General features: G+C 47.0%; 1 protein-coding gene across 1 annotated transcript; it reads right to left on the reverse strand.

Moving 5' to 3' along the window:
- Nucleotides 1-6,866: 6,866 nt before the first annotated feature.
- On the reverse strand, nucleotides 6,867-8,112 carry LOC123444799 (protein MAINTENANCE OF PSII UNDER HIGH LIGHT 1). The gene is made up of 3 exons (XM_045121650.1): nucleotides 7,775-8,112; nucleotides 7,540-7,674; nucleotides 6,867-7,424 (listed from the first exon to the last, which is right to left on the reverse strand). Exons 1-3 carry the CDS (start codon nucleotides 7,964-7,966, stop codon nucleotides 7,077-7,079), a joined length of 675 nt encoding a protein of 224 aa, XP_044977585.1. The 5' UTR covers nucleotides 7,967-8,112; the 3' UTR covers nucleotides 6,867-7,076.
- Between the last annotated feature and the right edge of the window lie 12,128 nt (nucleotides 8,113-20,240).

Here is a 20,240-nt window from a genome sequence, read left to right on the forward strand (position 1 = left end):
ATCACCCTAATTCACTAATGGGCCGAACAGGGGCACTGCTTAGATAAAAGGTGCACAGGCGGGGGGGGGGGGGATCTCACCTCTCCTTGGGCCGGTTGTGGAGATGGGCCGGGGTCGGTGGAGAAGGCTGAGGCAGGCCTGGCCTGCTGGAGGAGGCCGGTCGCGGTAGCAGGCCGAGGGGTGCTGCGGCTCGGGAGGCCGACTGGGCCGGTCCATGGAGGCGCGGCCCAAGGCGCCTAGCAGCGAAGCGCTCGGGGCTTCGTCTCCAGCTCGCCCGCGAGCGTCTGCAACCGGCGGCTGGCGGCGGGGCTGCATGCAGGTCCCTCGCGAGGACGGGGCGAGGAGACACCGGCGAGGGGCGCGGCGGCCCTTTGGGAAGACGACGGCTGGCGGCGCGAGGAGCAGGGGGCGCGGATCTGAGGCGGCGGAGCGCGGGAGATCGGGGCGGCGGGACTCCGGGATCCGGCGGGGCGCAGCGCGGGACCCAGGCGGCGGAGCGCTCGAGGCGGCGGCCCGATCTGGCGGCGGCGGCGCTCGGGAGCGGGGCTCCGGATCGGGGCTGGCAGCGAGGCTGCTGCCTCGGGAGGAGGGGCTCGGGCTGCGGGGCTGAACGCGGCGGCTGCATGCCCGGGGCGGCGGCCAGATGGGCTCGACGGGCCGCGCGCGGGCTCTGGCGGGCCCGACGGCTGGGGGGAGGAGAGAGGGGGCAGGTGGGAGGCTAAGGTTTCGGGTAGGTTGCACGGATTTCGAGGCAGAGGGGGAGTGGCTCTCTAATTAATGGCATGGGGGCTACATATAGACAAACGGGGGGGCTCGGTTAACCGGAATTTCATTCCGGATCCAACCGCAGGGTCGGATTCAGACGATTCCAAACGCGGGTATGGGTACGCGGCCGTGTAGAGGGGATATCCGGAGACGAGAGGAAGAACGGGCGGCGCGGCAACGCAATTTAAAACACCGGAACACGTCCGACGGTAGACCGAATACGGTGCCGCTATGGTCGACCGTTCGGGTACCAGACGGTCTCCGATCGCGACGAAATTCGACAGGCGGCCTGGCTATAACTAATCACGACCGCATGCCAAGTTTCACCTCGATCAGAGAAAGTTTTACGCACACTTTAAAAACATAGTTACGACGGTGCCGCGGGCGCGTGCGTGTGCGGTCAGGCTCGGAACGAACAACGACGAACGCGAAGAGAAGCGGCAACTAATAACGGATGCAACGTTTGAAAACGGGCGACAACGGAGACGCCGATGCAATGCAGATGATGCGCATGATGCGATGATGATGCGACAAATAAAATAGGCACACGACGAAAACGGAAGGAAGGGGGAATCTTGTGGAACGTTGGCACCGGGCTGTCACAAGGGAGGAATAAGTTATAGTCTATCATATACTTTTTGATAATCATAATACTCAATAAGGGCTCGGCTCCCGGTGGTTCAACAACATGGCCATGAGACGACACCCTCTTGTGCGTGGCTCAGTGCTCACTTTTTCCGTAATATGTAATTTCTTCCACCATCCTTCTCTCCCGGCAATGTTAAATGATACTCCTTTCTTCCCACAATATTGATGTTATTATGTCTAATATGCATCTTATATTATGGTGTTGGAAATATGGCCTAGAGGCAATGATAAAATAGTTATTATTGTATTTCTGTTTCAAGATAATCGTTTATTATCCATGCTATAATTGTATTGAATGAAATCATAGATACATGTGCGGATATATAGACAAAACAATGTCCCTAGTAAGCCTCTAGTTGGCTAGCGAGTTGATCAAGGATGGTTAAGGTTTTTTGACCATACGCAAGTGTTGTCACTTGATAAATGTGATGGACAAGACCCAAACTATGAACGTAGCATGTGATCGTGTCATTTTATTGCTATTGTTTTCTGCGTGTCAAGTATTCATTCCTATGACCATGAGATCATGTAACTAACTGACACCGGAGGAATACCTTGTGTGTATCAAACGTCGCAACGTTACTGGGTGACTATAAAGGTGCTCTACAGGTATCTACAAAGTTGTATGTTGAGTTGGCATGGATCAAGACTGGGATTTGTCACTCCGTGTGGCGGAGAGGTATCTCGGAGCCCAATCGGTAATACAACATCACATATAAGCCTTGCAAGCAATGTGACTAAAGTGTTAGTCGCGGGATCTTGTATTACCGAACGAGTAAAGAGACTTAACGATAACGAGATTGAAATAGGTATAGGATACCGACGATCAAATCTCGGGCAAGTAACATACCGAAGGACAATGGGAATGTTATACGGGATTATATGAATCCTTGGCACAGAGGTTCAACCGATAAGATCTTCGTAGAATATATAGGATCCAATATGGACATCCAGGTCCCGCTATTGGATATTGGCCGGGGAGTGTCTCGGGTAATGTCTACATATTTCTCGAACCCGTAGGGTCTGCACACTTAAGGTTTGGTGACGTTTCGGTATAGTTGAGTTATAGGTGTTGGTGACCGAAGGTTGTTCGGAGTCTCGAATGAGGTCATGGACGTCATGAGGGTTTCCGGAATGGTCCTGAAACGAAGATTGATCATTTGTTCATCGAAAAGATTTCGGGCATTACCGGTAGTGTACCGGGAGTGACGAATGGATTCCGGGTTTTCACCGGGAGGGGCCCACCCACCCGGAAGTGAGCCCAATAGTCCAAGGGTGGCGCACCAGCCCTTAGTGGGCTGGTGAGGCCAGCCCAAGTGGGCCATGGCTCTAGGAAAGAAAACCAAAAGAAAAAAAAGAAGAGGGAAGTGGGAAGGGAGAGGAGGACTCCTTCTCCAAACCGAATTGGAGTTGGAGTCCTCCTCTCCACGTCGTACGGTGCCCTAGGGGCTCCCTTCAGCCCCAAGGCTAGCCCCTCCCCTCCTCCTATATATACTACAGGTTTTCGGGTGTTTGAGATACAACTTTGCCACGTGCAACTCAAACCTATACCTCGTAGTTCTTCCTCTAGATCGGCTTTCTGGGGAGCTCGGGCGGAGCCCTGCAGGAATAGATCATCACCATCACTGGCGTGCCGTCACGCTGCCGGAGAACTCATCTACTTCCCCGTCTCTCTTGCTGGATCAAGAAGGCAGAGATCGTCCTCGAGTTGTACGTGTGCTAAACGCGGAGGTGCCGTCCGTTCGGTGCTAGATCAGGACGGATCGTGGGACGGGTCGTGGGACGACGATGATTTGAATCACGAAGCTGTACCACTACATCAACCGCATTTCTTAACGCTTCCCGCGTAGCGATCTACAAGGGTATGTGGATCCGATCTCCCTCTCGTAGATGAAAATCACCATGATAGGTCTTCGTGTGCGTAGGAATTTTTTGTTTCCCATGCAACATTCCCCAACATATGGGACGTAAGAGCATATCTAGCAGACCTCGTCAAAGAGCGACCTGTAAAATGGGTTTACCTGTGAAGTTATTTTATCAGGCCATTTCGTGCGCCAAAGATTAGACCATGTATATGAAACTGTAAAATTTGACAAAAAGTGTTCGCACGAAGCAACCACTACATCATTCATCAAACTATAGCATGGTTCTTGCAAAAACTACATCACTTCTTCACCAAATTACATAAGTTCTTCATACTACTACTAGGTATGGGGGGATCTGCGGGCCGTGCAGCGTACTCGAGCCAATGCTACCAAAAACTATGGGTGCGGCGGCGACGATGCGCGGGAGGAGCCAGAGGAGCTTACTCCTCGTCGGAGTCGAGGTCGATCCAGATCTTGTCCTGCTCGGCCTTCAGGACACGCAGGTCCGCCTCCTTGGACGTGCTCAGGTGTGACCCCGTGACCCCTTGCTCGAGGAAGATCTGCTCGATCTCGAGTTTGTGGCGGTTGCGCGCGGCGTCCTCCGCCGCCTCCCTCACCGAGCACTCCATGATGGCATGCATGAGGCGATCCTCCTGCCCCCAGGGGAGGTAATCCTAGGGGCCGATGACCCCTCCACGGAGCTCGCCGACGTCATCATCGAGCTTGACGGTGAGCGGCCCGAGCTCCTCCGCCCTTCTCTTCACCGGAGTGATGGTCCGCGAGGACGAGGCGCACACAGACGAACTCCCAGCAACAAAGGAACCGATGCGTCGAGCCGCGAGCTCGCGGCGGCCGGAGGACATACATCAGCCACCTCCGTAATCCCCGCTTGCGTGCGACGTCGGAGACACGGCGGCGACGACGCTCGGCGTCATCCCCTCCATTTTTGTGGCGGTCCATTGTCGGGACGGCCCGCTGGTGGTTTTTTTGTCTCGCTGGCGACGAGAAATTAGGGCGGAGTGGGAGTTGAATAGGGGCGGAGCTGCAGCGGCGGAGAATAGGGTTTGACCCGTAAACGCGCTGTGAAACTGCATATATGCGGGCTCGAGGGGTCTTTTTACGGGCCATAATAAAAAAATTATGGACCGGATTCGCGATACGGGGTCTGTTCTGGCCACTAAAACGGGCCGAATCCGTATACTCATCAGAATTTTACGGGCTCGGCCTTTTTAAGGGTCTGCTAGAGATGCTCTAAGGAGTATGTGATAATTTCCTTCTTGAAGCTATTTGATTGGTTATATACGCATGATGCCATGAGCTTAACCTCAACATTTTATTTTTGAGAAAACCTGAAACTGATCAGGACTGGGTGGTTTTAGTTTTGTAGATGGTTTACTTGAATTGCATGTACTCCCTCCGTTTCTAAATATAAGTCTTTTAAGAGATTTCACTAGATGACTACATACGAAGCAAAATAAATGAATCTACACTCTAAAGTATGTCTATATACATTCATATGTAGTCCTCTAGTAGAATTCCTAGAAAGACTTATATTTAGAAACGAAAGGAGTATTAGCTTACAATTTTTCCCGTAGTACATTCACGTCACATACATCTCACCCTGCCGTTGCCTTATGGCTATATTTCCTCTATGAACACAGGAGTACCTTGCAAAAATGAATACTAGATAAAAGCAACTGAGCTGCTTCAATTTTCATAATCACTGTTGAGAAAATGCTGTATACTTTTTTTATAAAAATCAAGAAATAATTCAAGTAATCAATTTTAGAGGAGGCTTGGTGTTGCCATTGTTTTCTTTGGAAGATGGCAGTAGTAGTTTTATTTAATTCCCCTTCAACTGGAAGATGCAGAAATGAGACAACGGTTTCCATCTTTACCACAGCTAGGTATGGTATACAAACAAATTGTGATGACATGTCGTAATTATGTCAGCAACAAACTATGATCTTTTGTTGGACTTTGTGTATGGTGTACTATATAATCAATTTACAATCAGGTGCTATTTCTTGCCTGGGATATTTAAATATATAATTACATCTATTATGCTAGAAAAATCCACCAATTTGTGCTTATTGATTCAGCAGGTCCAACTCCAGCCAGGTACGGTGGATACTATCACTTGAAACAACTTTGATTTATCTTCTTTGTTCCATAATATAAAAACGTTTTTAACACTATACTAATGTAAAAAGTGATTTTATATTAGAGAAATGATCTCTCTCAGCCGGCTGATTTTTTTCGTTCCTTCCGCCTCCTCCCGCTGATGACACGTGTTCCAGTGGATTTCCCAACCGCTTTTACCTGTTGCCTTATCTTCTTCTTTGACTACTCTCCTCCACATCTTTTTTACTCATACCTTCTTTCTTTTAGCCATCCAGCCTCATACATCACACACGCAAGCAACAGAGTAGTTAGCTTCCATGGAGACACCCACAAATTGCTCCAGCTTGTGCCCACCGGCCATGGCCCCGACAGGCGACGGGGATTGGCGGCACTCAGGACGAGAGCTCAAAGATGGAGGTAGGATACGAGCTGGCCTACCGACTCAGACGGACGTCATTGTTGCAGAAAAACAAAGAAAAAAAATCTGTAATAAAGCGATTGTTTCAGAAACTCGAGTGTTGTCTCAGGAATTACCGGGTGCCCAACCGAAGCGCGCGTGAAGAAAAAAAACTGCAACAAAGCGATTGTTTCAGAAATTCGAGCGTTGTCTCAGGAATTACCGGGTGACCAGCCGAAGCGCGCATGAAGAAAAAAACCCACAACAAAGCGATTGTTTCAGAAACTCGAGTGTTGTCTCAGGAATTACAGGGTGCGCGCGCGAGGAAAAAAACTGCAACAAAGCGATTGTTTCAGAAACTCGAGCGTTGTCTCAGGAATTACCGGGTGACCAGCCGAAGCACGCACGAAGAAAAAAACCCACAACAAAGCGATTGTTTCAGAAACTCGAGTGTTGTCTCAGGAATTACAGGGTGCGCGCGCGAAGAAAAAAAACTGCAACAAGGAATTACGGAGTGCCCAACCCAAACGCCGCGCTCGGATCGAACAGCTACGCATGTAGATCAGACGGCTATCAAGGTGGATGATGTTTTCTAAACATCATCCGGTGAATAAGTAGCAGTCCCCTTTATATTACGGACCGGAGGGGTAGGTGTTTATATAATCGCTCAGCGTACTTGGCATGCACATTTTTTTTGCTGTGTTCCATCTTTCTTTTTTTAGATAGGCTCTGTTCCATCTTGGTGGAACGAGTACATCGTTTCCCCATGAACGACCAACGCATCACCACTTCCACATACACATGTTGGAACTTGTGGAAGGGACGAAATAGGCGGGTGTTCGAGCATTCTTCTCCACAAGGCCATGAAGTCCTTCACCTGATTACGCAATATCTTATTTTGCTTGAGCCCACAATAGGCTTTCAGACTGCGAAAACGAATCACCAGCTGAGCCTGACCAATGCTATCCCCGTATCACTATTCCTTCTGAATATCGCCGGTTGCTAACAAAACTGGAGTATATCTTCGTGGAGATGTTGTGACATGATTGGAACTGGTATGCAAGATAAGAGTAACTGAAACCAAGCTAACCACCCGGCATAGACCGCGTATACATAAAACGAAGAGTAGACTTATTAGCTCATGAATGAAGAACGACGCGTCAAACTTTTCAAACTCTAGCCTGACATTGAAATGCCAATACACAAGCTCGTGCCTGTCTTCCACATCAAATTTACGCTTCGGTTTCCGTCTCACGCTCACTGAGTATATGATGAGCTCACGAGGACGGCTGCTCCGCGGTCGCCGAAGATTCCGCCTCTAAGGTGGGTGAATCGGAAGGCGCCTCCTCGGGCGCGGGCGCTTCCACAACAGGGGGGCTTGACTGCACCGAGAATGCCGCGGCGGCCGGCTGGAACTTGGCGACGTAGTAGCTGAGAGGCGGGCCGGAGTATTCCGTGGTCTGCACCGGCGGCTGGTTCTTGCTCACCTGGATGAGGATGGAGGCCGCCCCGGCGGCGAAGATGAGGGCCAGCCCCCCCGTGAGCGCCGCGGTGTTCTCAGACCCTTCGGACGACGTCCCCGCCGTGCCGGAGCTGATGGCGCTCTCCGCCACGTACACCGCCGGCTGCGCGCGCGCGCAATTACGCCGTCAGTTTGGGATGCCAAGAAGAAGCAAGACAAGGCCAGAAGCAGAGTCTTGACAAAGAATTAGTAGTTGGAGTAGAGTAGGTCGTGCGTACCTCGATGGAGTAGATGTTGGTCTGGCCGGCGGTGTCCTTCTCGACTAGGCCGGTCCATCCTTTCTTCTTGGGAGGGAAAGTTCCCACGACCTTGGTCCTCTCCTCCGCCAGCCACTCCACGCTCAGGCTCCCGATCTGCGCAGGCAAATGCAAGTTCAGATAACAGCAAGAGCAGCAGCAGCAAGAAGAAGAAGAAGAAGAAGAAGAAGAAGACACGATTAGATAGGTCCGGTACCTCCTTCTCCGGGGCGCACTCCACGTCGTTGCACTCGGAGTCGTCCGGAGACGAAGAAGCATTGCAGGAGACTGTCAAGAACCTGCTGTTGCCATTGATGCCTCCTCGCGGAATCGTGGCCTGCTGGGGCTTGCTGCTCCTGAGGAGCACGCAGCTGCTCGCAGAGAGCATGGATTGGGCAGGGCAAGCCATCTTCACCTTCTCTCAATTCTCCTCTCTCCCTCTCTCTCTCTCTCTCGCTCGCTCGCTCTAGCCTCACACACACCAGAAAAGAAAACGAGTGGGAGGATATGGCTGGGACTAGTGAACACCACAGAATCGCAAGGTACTCGACCGAGGCCTCGGGGCTTTTGTGGAGTATTTATTTTTCTTTTGGCTTTTCCACTCCGCCAAGCTGCAGCTGCGTGTGGATGACCGGCCGTCCACGTTCTCCTCCTGGTTGCTGCGGAATTTTCTCTGGAGCTGCCAACGTTTCCCGTCTCTGGTTTATTTTCTTCTTTATATAGCCGATCAATTGCACGTGATTGATAAAAAGAAAAAGGAAAAGATTGGCCGAGATGATGTCACGTCCTACGAGGCACACTGACCGGACGCGTTCGGCCGCATTCGCGAACCCTCATATCCTATCTATATTTGACATGTATACGAGGGTTCGCGAACAACCCGAACGTATAGTGTTGGTACAAGGCCGGATCCGCTTGGATCATTTTTCTTCTTCTTTTTCCTGTCCGGTAACTGACCGGACGTATTCGCGGATATAGAAAAGATCGTTTGAGGCGTTCGATTGTAGATGTTCTAACACTGGCATGGCGTAAGTGTGTTGCGTGTAGAGGCATAAGTGTGTTGCGTGTAGACGAAGGATCCAGAGGCATAAGTGTGTTGCGTGTTGTACAGTAGATGCGGCTTGTTCGTTTGTTGGGCGATTTTTCAGGCATTCTCCCGACCGTATAGAGCTGCTAGTACAAGTTGGAGATGCGGGTTATGCGGGACGCTGCGGCGCCCGCCAGACAAAGCGGCCGTATAGCTTGAGCCCGCATATAACGGTATTTTGGACAGACCGCATTGTTATAACATTTTTTTGAGGGAATAACATATTTTTGTTTGTTATACACATATTTATCAAATACATGGTTGGCCGTTTCAAAACACGCAAGTAAACGAATGCTTGAATCTTAACCGGTCGCTCATGCGTTTGTACCGTTAACTTACACATGAGGCCCACATGTTCGTCTCATAAAAAACATATACAAAATGCCGATGTTTCTCCGCAGGCCAATGGCCATGGCGCCACCCCAGAGCTCCGCACGGGTTACAGCTCTGAGGCCACACTAGCGCCATGTCGTCCGACCCCCCCTTATGATATGTAGCAGAAGCCGTCGTGGACGACGCATGAGAGGGGTGGGGGTCTGTGAGGGCATGAGCTTGTTGGAATTTGCTAGCAGGCTTTGGCCCAAAGCCCAACTAGAATCTGAAATTCTCATGGCCCATGTATGTTGGCTGGTTTGTGGTGTGGGTGGGACTAAAGTTTAGTCCCACATTGCTAGTTGGGAGAGAGTTCTACCTCTATATAAGGTGAGCTCTTCTAGTACTTGTAAGAGAGTGAGAACAGAAGAGGCCCTCGCACACTTTTCCTCGCTCGCCACGCCACGGGTTGCGGGATTGAGCCGAGCTCATACCAATATAGTTCCAGATCATTGCGCCGCCATGCGAGTCTCCTTCCGGCGAGCACCGCGAGAAGGGACGACAGGCCTCCGGAACCCCGGGGAGCGTAATCACGCGACTGCTGGCAGCGACAACTTCCTCGACGACGTTTTCTTCCCCGACCTCGGCAACCTCTTCATCAACGACATGGTCGAGAACATGAACGCTGCCGGATCGGCTCCCGCTGCACCGTACGCAATCTTCCTCTCCCTGTTTGAGATCCACTACAAGAAATATGCTCATACATGACGTTTTTTAAGATGTCGCTGATGAATTCGTCATAAATCTATGACGATTTCATCCGAGATTGTCGTAAACCGTTTGAGGGGATCAAATCTACATATAAATTACGACGATGCGAGTCAAAAACGTCGTAACCGAATAAGATGAGATCGTCATAATTTTTACGATGATTATAAAAACGTCGTAACATGTTCTAACATAATTTTTACGACGATTATAAAAACATCGTAAAATGTATTGATTTTTTTATATCAATTTTCTGTTGGCTATTTTTTCATCTTAATTTTATATTGGGCTTGCTAATGGGCTTGTTTGTGGTCTGTCCACATCGTGTGCACCACGCCGATAAATCTCAAAAATTCGAGCGCCATGGGACTCGAACTAACGATCTCTTTGTCCAGAACTCATGGTCCGGACCACTGCGCTAGCCATTCTGCTTGTGTTAGTTGATACAACTAAGTGTATATATAGTAACTTTATATAGATACAACTGCTCTTCCCTGCCCTTCCCTAATCTAACAGAGTCATGGGATGTAGTTTTTAGAAAAGGAGTCCGGCGGCGGATCTGGTGACCGCGGCGGGGGCTGATGCGGAGGTGACCGGCGGCGGGGGCTGATGCAAAGGTGACCGGCGGCGGTGGCTGGTGCGGCCGTGACTAACGGAGGGGGCTGGTGCGGGGGCGGGCATCGGCAGAGGGAGCTGGTGTGGCTGTGACCAACGGAGGGGGCGGGCAGCGGTGGAGGGAGTTGCGGAGGGAGGTGGTGTGGGGAGGAGGTCTGGTCCGGCGGCGGCGCGCACTTGTTCCCCTGCTTCTTTGAGGTATGAGGTTACTTCTTGCCCTGCTTCTTCTTGAACATGGATGAATGGATTTATGTTGCTGCTTCCTGAACATGGCCAAATTAATTTGCTTAAGTATTTTGTTTCATGGATGAATGTTGCAGTAGTGGGTTCTAGCATTGCTCTTGATAATCAATTGTTTAAATCAGCCTAAATCACTTTGCTTGCTCTTGGAGTATATGATATATCCGAAATAAATTTGTTCTCATTTCTAAAGCCATTGTCTCAGATGAACAAATTCTCTCCTGAATCCATTGTAGTAAATTTGTGCCTTTTACTGCTAGCTTTGAATGCAAAAAATATTGATAATATTGCTCACTAATGATTTATATAGGTTTGGTTTGCTTTTTGCTAGCTACTATTGGTCTCTGAGCTTTGATTGATGCTAAGTTGCAACATTTCTTGGTCTTTTGCAGATGGACAGGAGCTGGATTAAAGGAGTTAGAAGGCTTTCCGCTGAACATACAAAAGGAGTCGAAGAATTTATGCAATTTGTTCGCAGAAGTGCTGCCGAGGATGCTCATGTTCTTTGCCCATGTCGAAGCTGTCTCAACCGTGCACAACAACCTCTAGGAACTGTAGAGGCTCATCTATTGATTTATGGGATGGCAAGCACATATGATCGGTGGGTCTATCATGGAGAACCTTTACATGCTGAACCTGAATCTGAACCTGATGCAGACCCACACCATGTTGATGAAGGCAATGATTTTGTACAAGATGATCCGCCAACGGGTGCTGATTTTGAGGAGGGTGGAAATGAAGATGACAAAATTCCTGAGTTGTTAAAGGATTTCTACAATTCAGAACCGCAAGGTGATCGACAAAAGACAATCTTTGCCGAGTTGTTAGAGGAGGCAAAGCGCCCAACTAGTGATGGTGGTAAATTGTCCAAATTTTCCTTCACCGTGAAGTTACTTCACGCCAAGTCTTTCTACTGGATGACCAATGTTCAATTCAACGGATTTCTCCGTATCATGACCTTGCAATATCCAGATAGCGAAATTCCCAAATCTTATGATGAAGCATTGAGTATAATCAGCATATTGGGACTTGGATATGTTTCAATCCATGTCTGCCGGAATAATTGTGTCTTGTTTTAGAAGCAGTTTGCCCACTACGACGAGTGTCCAAAATGTAATGCCTCTAGGTGGAAAAATGCTGATGGGAAGAAGCGGATACCGGTGAAGGTATTGAGCCACTTTCCTTTGATTTCAAGGCTGCAGAGGATGTTTATTTCAAAGAAACAATCGGAGGAGGTACAATGGCACAAGCTAAATCGGAAAGCCGTGGAGGGTGAACTCAGCCATGCAGCTGACGGGGAGGCATGGAAAGAGTTGGACAAATTAGATAAAGAATTTGCCGCTGATCCAAGGAACTTTAGACTCGGCATTGACGGTGATGGTTTCAATCCATTTGGAAAGATGAGCACATCCTATAGTATGTGGCCTGTATTTGTGATTCCATACAACCTTCCGCCATGGGCATGTATGGATCAGTCCAACGTCATGATGGTGTTGTTGATTCCGGGTCCAAATTCTCCCGGCAAGGATTTTGATGCCTTTATGGAGCCCCTCGTAGATGAACTGCTCCTGCTATGGAAGGGTGTACTTACGTATGATGCCGGAAGTCCCGAAAAGTTCAATCTACGTGCTGCGATCTTATGGTGCATCCATGATTACCCAACGCTGCACACTTTAACGGGGAGGACCAAAGGGGGGTATCAAGCATGCGTTCATTGTGACAAGGACCCTTGCTTAAAGAGAATAAGGAGCAAGATATGCTTTAGTGGGCACCACCGTTTTCTTAGTCGCAACCATCCTTGGCGGAAAACCAAGGATTTTAACGGCGAGACTGAAACTCGCGACAAGCCAGCACAATTCACTCAAGAAGAGCTTGAGCAGCAACTCGACAAGGTCAAAGATGTGAGACCAGGAAAGCATGGAAAGAAAAGAAAGCGTCAGCAGGATCAATGTTGGGACCGGAGGTCTATTCTGTGGGACCTCCCGTACTGAAACACCTGAAGTTCAGGCATAATCTCGATGTTATGCACATCGAGAAAAACATATGTGAGAATCTGCTAGGGACATTTCGGAATATTGAAGGAAAGACAAAGCACACGGTTAACTCCAGGCTAGATTTGGAAGACATGGGCATTGACTCCGTGACAACAAACCTTCCCCTGCACAGCACCAGAAGAATGCTGCTAGCACTCTCCAGCAATCGAAACTAGAAGAATGTTGTTGACGACCCACCAACGCGTGGGATCGTAGCAGTCTTCGAGGGTAGAGTATTCGACCCAAATTTGTTGATTCGCCAGGCAGGAGGTGAGAGGATACTCTCGAATATTAGCAGCTGAATTTATCAGATTCAACCACACCTGAAAGATTAATATCTGCAAGCAAAGAGTCAGCAGCAAAGTAGTATGATAACAACGGTGTCAAAAACGATATGTTGACGACAGACTATTCAAAACTTTCGTATCAATGGTGCCAGAAGTTGTCCGTTGACGGAAATTGTCTGTTCCCGTCAACGACCAGCGAGAAAAAGTATTGTAGTAGGTAGCAGCAGTGTAACGAGTAATAGCAGTGGCAAGGAACAACAGTAGTGACAGCAGTAGCAAGTAGCAACAGTAGCAAGCGACAGTAGCAGCAGAGCAAGACAAGTAACAGCAGTAGCAGCAGAGCAAGACAAGTAACAGCAGTAGTAGGACGAACTCGTAGGCAATGGGTCGGTGATTTGTTTGGATGATATTCATCATGCAACAGTTATAACACGGACAGATATATGGCTAGCTCCCGTTCGTCAATGTGATGTAGGCATGCATTCCGTGTGTCGTCATACGTGCTTAGGGAAAAGAACTTGCATGACATCTATTGTCCATCCCTCCCGTGGCAGCGGGGTCCAAAAGGAAACTACGGGATATTAAGGTTCTCCTTTTAATAAAGAACCGGACCAACGCATTAGCACTTGGTGAACACATGAACTCCTCAAACTATGGTCATCACCGGGAGTGGTTTCGGTTATTGTCACTCCGGGGTTGCCGGATCATAACACATAGTAGGTAACTACAACTTGCAAGATCGGATCTAAAACACACATATATTGGTGACAACATAATAATTTTAGATCTGAAATCATGGCACTCGGTCCCTAGTGACAAGCATTAAGCATGGCAAAGTAGTAGCAACATCAATCTCAGAACATAGTGGATACTAGGGATCAATCCCCGTCAAAACTAACTCGATTACATGATAGATCTCATCCTACTCATCACCGCCCAGCGAGCCTACGAATAGATTACTCCCGAACGACGAAGAGCTTCATGGAATTGGAGAGGGAAGAAGGTTGATGATGACGATGGCGACGATTTCCCCTCTCCGGAGCCCAAAACGGACTCCAGATCTGCCCTCCAGATGAAGAACAGGTTGTGGCGGTGCCTCCGTATCGTAAACGCGACGAAATCTTCTCTTTTTATTTTTTCTGGGACGAAAGTGAATTTATAGAGTTAGATTGGGGGCGACAGAGCCACGTGGGCCCCACAAGCTTGCCATCCGCCACCAGGGGGTGGCGGTGGCAGGGCTTGTGGCCCACTGGCCCACCCCCTCAGGTGGATCTTTGCGCAGGTATTTTTCATATTTTCCAAAAATAATCTCCGTAAATTTTCAAGACGTTTGGAGAACTTTGATTTCTGCACAAAAACAACACCAAGGCAATTCTGCTGAAAACTTCGTCAGTCCAGGTTAGTTCCATTCAAATCATGCAAATTAGAGTCCAAAACAAGGGCAAAAGAGTTTGGAAAAGTAGATACGATGGAGACGTATCAACTTCCCCAAGCTTAAAACCTTGCTTGTCCTCAAGCAACTCAGTTGTCAAACTGAGAGAGAAAGAAAAACTTTGACAAACTCTGTTTGATCTTGTTGTTGCAACTATGTCTAACTCATAACCAGAGTTTCAGCAAGATCACAAGTTAACCACATAAGCAAGTGACACAAAGGTCTCACGGTAAACTAATATCAATCGCATAATCAACTAACGAGCAAATAATAATGAGTTTCAAATACCAACACTTCAAACAAAACAAGCATGAAGCAATATGAATAGGTGGTATCTCGCTAGCTCTTTCTGAGTCCGCAAAACATAAATGCACAGCACTTTCAAAGATCAAGGGCTGACTAAACATTGTAATTCATAGCAACGAAGATCCAGTCATAGTCATACTCAATATCAATCAAAAGAAAAGCATAAAAATGACAGAGGTGCTCTCTAATTGGTTCTTATATAAGAAGAGGATGAATCAACAGGAAAATAAATAGACATGCCCTTCGCAGAGGGAAGCATTGATATGCACAGGTGCCAGAGCTCAAGCTTTGAAAACAGAGATAATAATTTTGGGTGGCATGCTTTCATTGTCAACACAATGACCAAGAGTTCTCAATATCTTCCATGCTACTCATGCTATAGGCGGTTCCCAAACAGAAAAGTAAAGTTTTAACTCCCCCACCACCAATCAATCACACTCCACAGCTAGCCGAATCCTCGGGTACCGTCCATACTAACATCAATTCGGGGGGAGTCTTGTTTTACAATTATGTTTTCGATTTAAGCGTGGAACTGGGCATTCCAATTACCGGCCCTTTTTCTCATGAATGACAGTGAATAAACACATGTCGAGGATAACACTCCTGGCATGGAAGATACCAATAGCCCCCTGTCACCACATGAGCGGTTCGGGCATGCAAAACAGATTATTTCTTGAAGGTTTATAGAGTGGCACATGCAAATTTACTTGGAACGGCAGGTAGATACCGCAAATAGGTAGGTGTGGTGGACTCTCATGGAAAAACTTTTGGGTTTATGGGAGTGGATGCACAAGCAGTATTCCGCTTAGTACAAGTGAAGGCTAGCAAAATACTGGGAAGCGACCAACTTGAGAGCGACAATAGTCATCAAGATGCAACGAATTTGACTAACATTAAATGCAAGCATGAACAGGATATAAATCACCATGAACACGAACATCATAGAGGCTATGTTGATTTTGTTTCAACTACATGCATGAACATGCGCCAAGTCAAGCCACTTGAATCATTCAATGGAGAATACCATACTACCATACTACATCATAGTCATCTCAAAATCTATGTTGGCATTCAAGACAAACCATTATTAGCTCCTAGCTAAATAAGCATGGCATCAAAAACTATGATCTCTAAGTTTTCATTGCAAACATGGTTCTCTCACAACAAAGTTGAATCTAGTTTGACAAGCTAGTCATATTTACAAAAACAAAATAGATAGAGTTCATACCAGCTTTTCCAGTCTCATTCACTTCATCATATATCATCATTATTACCTTTCATTTGCACGATCGAACGATGTGAACGATAATAAGAGCATTGGACTAAGCTGAATCTGCAAGCAAACACAAAGGAGAAGACAAAGTAATATGGCTCTTTGAAAGCTAAACACGTATGCAAGCAAGAACCACTAAACATTGTAACCAATATCTTCTACCTTGACCCAAAGAAAAAGAAAACTACTTACACGGGAAAGCTCCCAACAAGCAAAAGAAGAAAGAAAAATCTTTTTGGGTTTTCTCAAAAGGACACAAAACAAGAAAACGAAAATAAACTAGCATGGATAATACAGTGGCAAAGTGTAAACACCGGCTAACAAAGTGAAAGCATAAGCATGAATGTAAAGTCGGTGAGAACACGTACTCCCCCAAGCTTAGTCTTTTGGCCTAGCTTGGTCTACTCCCATGGATGGTCCTGGCGAAACCCAAAATCATAATGGGTGTTATACGGGAGTGATGCAGCCACCGCCTGAATAGCTGCCTCACGTAGTCGAGCAGCCGTCGCCACCCTCTCACACTCCTCTGCCTCTCCTATGGTTATGTAGTATCTTCGTTTTACCTGAAAGTCAAAGAAAGCAGGAGCAGGAAGGGTAATATGGAAAACATGCTGCCGGCTAAATATCAAGCGGTATAGGAGGGATCCATGATCTCTCTCAAGGAACTGGTAGTGTGTTAGAGCGACACGATCAAGGTAGGCTGTACGGAGAGGAGGGTCTTCTGAATGGATGGATACTCCAAGAAAATTTGCTAAGCGTGTAGCATAAACTCCACCAAAGAAATCCCCCTCACTGGCATTATTATTCAGCCTCCTTGCTATTATAGCTCCCATATTGAAGCTCCTGTCACCTGTTACTGCGCTCTTAAGGATACTAAGGTCAGAAGCGCATAGGTGACAATGTGCACCCTTGCCGTTAATGCACCTACCTATGAAGAGGGCAAAGTAGTGCAAGGAAGGGAAATGGATGCTTCCTATGGTGGCTTGTGTGATATCTCTGGTTTCTCCAGCAGTTATACTGGAGACAAAGTCTCTGACCGAAGACTTAGAAGGATCATTAATACTACCCGGATCGGGTAGCTTGCAAATCCTATTGAAATCCTCCAAATCCATAGCGTAGGATTTATCGTACAGATCAAACAGTATGGATGAGTCACGGCCAACTGAAAATTTAAATCTACACATGAAAGAGGCAGTGAGCATAGCATATTGTTCACATTTATCTGAGAGGAATTCTTCTAACCCGGCATTGCGGACAAGTGTATCAAACTCATCCTTGAAACCTGCTTCGATCATGAACTCATCGGAAGGCCATTCACATGGTTGTACCGGTGCGTCCCTTAGTTGAAAAGGTTCAGGCTCCCGAAAATAAAGACGGGGACCCTTCTTACTTGAGGAACCACCATGAAACTTCCTCCTGAACATAATTTCCTTTTGCTGAAATTTTTGAGGTTCAAGAGAAAAGTGAATGAAGACCAACCACACCTTGTAGCAACTACTCCTACTAGTGCCTAGAGACCGTATCACGCGATAAAACTACTTGGAACTAGCTAAAATCAACATTTCTAGCTCAAGAACAGGGTCACCAAGGTAGCAAAAATACGCGAAGGATAAAGCACTAGAGCAAAGACTAATTGGACCAATGGAGGAGTCACTTATCAAGGAGTGATTTCCCCAAAACGGTTCGGAGAATGGTGCTTTGAGCAAGGAGATCGAAAATCACAGCCAAATGAGCAAGAACACGGGTTTGAGCTGCGAAACAAATTTTTCCGGAGGTGGAAGAAGAGCATGGGAGCTGGAATGAGTGGAGGGGGTCCATATGGGCCCCACAAGCTTGCTAGCCGCCACCAGAGGGGTGGCGGTGGCAGGGCTTGTGGCCCACTGGCTAGCTCTCAGGCCCAATAATTTTCAAATATTCTAGAAAAAATCATACTAAATTTTCAGGACCATGGGAGAACTTTTATTTTCGAGGTATTTTTCTCCGGGACGCTAAAACAGAAAACGGGAAAACTAAACTAAATCTATCATTTTTCTTCTAAGCAAAAGAAAATGAAAGCTCAAAATAGAGGTATGTGACTCCTTGATTCATCCATTTCATGGTCATCGGAAGAATTCCGTCAATGGGGTTGATCAAGTCCTCATGACAAAGCCTTCTCGAATCGCAAGAGAGAACGGAGAATTGTCGAATAGCTACTAAGTCACCTCAATGGGGATATGTATCTCCCCAACAAGCAAATCATACTTCATCTTGACACGAGGAATAGGGCATTCAAAGCTCCCAATAAGAATAGATGAAGTCTTTTCGATAGCATTGATGCAATGTACTTGATATCGTTTCTTCGGAAAGTGCACCGTGCTCATTACCGTTGACATGGAAGGTGACATTGCCTTTGTTGCAATCTATAACAGCCCCTGTAGTGTTTAAAAAGGGTCTTCCGAGGATGATAGCCATGGCATCGTCCTCGGGAATATCCAAGATAACAAAGTCTGTTAAGATAGTGGTATTAGCAACCACAACAGGCACATCCTCGCAAATGCCGATAGGGAAAGCAGTTGATTTGTCGGCCATTTGCACATATATTTCAGTGGCTGTCAACTTATCCAATTCAAGTCTACGCTAAAGAGAGAGCGGCATAACACTAACACCGGCTCCAAGGTCACATAAGGCAGTTCTTACGTAGTTTCCTTTAATGGAGCAAGGTATAGTGGGCACTCCGGGATCACCAAGTTTCTTAGGAGTTCCACCTTTGAAAGTGTAGTTGGCAAGCATGGTGGAGATCTCAAGATTTGGTATCTTCCATTTATTAGTCACGATATCTTTCATGTACTTGGCATACAGAGACATCTTGAGCATATCAGTTAACTGCATCTGCAGTAAGATGGGTCTTATCATCTCAACGAAGCGCTCAAAATCCTCATCATCCTTTTTCTTGGATGGCTTAGGAGGAAAGGGCATAGATCTCTGAACCCATGGCTCCCTTTCTTTACCATGCTTCCTAGCAGTGAAGTCATTCTTATCGTATTTCTTAGGTTATGGGTTATCAGGATTAACCGTAGCTTCAGTCTCCACCTCCTCATCATTGCTAGGTTGAGCATGATTATGAACATCACTATCCATATTGTCACCAGGTTCATGTTCATCACCAGATTGTGTTTCTGCATCAGACGCAGAAATATCATTAGGTTCTTCAGGTGTGACAGTATTTGGTGAACTAGCATTTAGGTTTCTATCATCCTTCTTCTTCTCCTTAGGATGACTGGGTGTATCAGCATTGATTCCTTGAGAATCTTGATCATTTCTCTTAGGATGACCTTTAGGATACAAAGGTTCTTGAGTCATTTTGCCTCCTCTAGTAATGACTTTGACAGAGTTGTCATTTAATTCATTGAGCAAGTCATTCTGAGCTTTAAGTACTTATTCTACCTGAGTAGTAATCATAGATGCATGTTTACTCAGAAGCTTTAGATCATTGACATTTCTGTCTACACAAGCACTTAAACGGCTAAGCATACGAGTACTTTGTTCCAAATGTCTGCTAACATAATCATTGAAACTCTGTTGTTTGGCAACAAAGTTGTCAAATTCATAAAAGCATAAGCTAGCAGGTTTATCAAAAGGAATATCACTCCCATCAAACCTACGCAGAGAATTCACTTCTACTACCTGTATCGGGTTATCGAGACCATGGATCTCTTCGATAGGTGGTAGATTTTTGACATCTTCAGATCTAATGCCTTTCTCTTGCATAGATTTCTTGGCTTCGTGCATATCTTCGGGACTGAGGAATAGAATACCCCTTTTCTTCAGAGTTGTCTTGGGAGGTGGTTCGGGAATAGTCCAAGCATTATCGTTGATCAAGATGTTATTCGGTAGGGTCTCAGCTTGTTCTACAGTTCGTTCCCTAAAAACACATCCGGCACAACTATCTAGGTGGTCTCTAGAAGCATCGGTAAGTCCGTTATAGAAGATATCAAGTATCTCGTTCTTCTTAAGAGGGTGATCAGGCAAAGCATTTTGTAGCTGGACGAGCCTCCCCCAAGCTTGTGGGAGACTCTCTTCTTGGAGTTGAGCAAAGTTGTATATTTCCTGCAAGGCAGCTTGTTTCTTATGGGCAGGGAAATATTTCTCACGGAAGTAATAGACCATATCCTGGGGAATACTCACGCATCCAGGAGCAAGAGAGGTGAACCAGGCTTTAGCGTCATCCTTTAGAGAGAAAGGAAACATCTTAAGGATGTAGTAGTGGCGGATCTTCTCCTCACTAGTGAAAAGGGTGGCTATATTGTGTAGTTTGGCAAGATGGGCTACGACCGTCTCAGACTCATAACCG

Source organism: Hordeum vulgare, chromosome 1H (genome assembly GCF_904849725.1).
Source record: "Hordeum vulgare subsp. vulgare chromosome 1H, MorexV3_pseudomolecules_assembly, whole genome shotgun sequence".
Lineage (NCBI taxonomy): Eukaryota > Viridiplantae > Streptophyta > Magnoliopsida > Poales > Poaceae > Hordeum > Hordeum vulgare.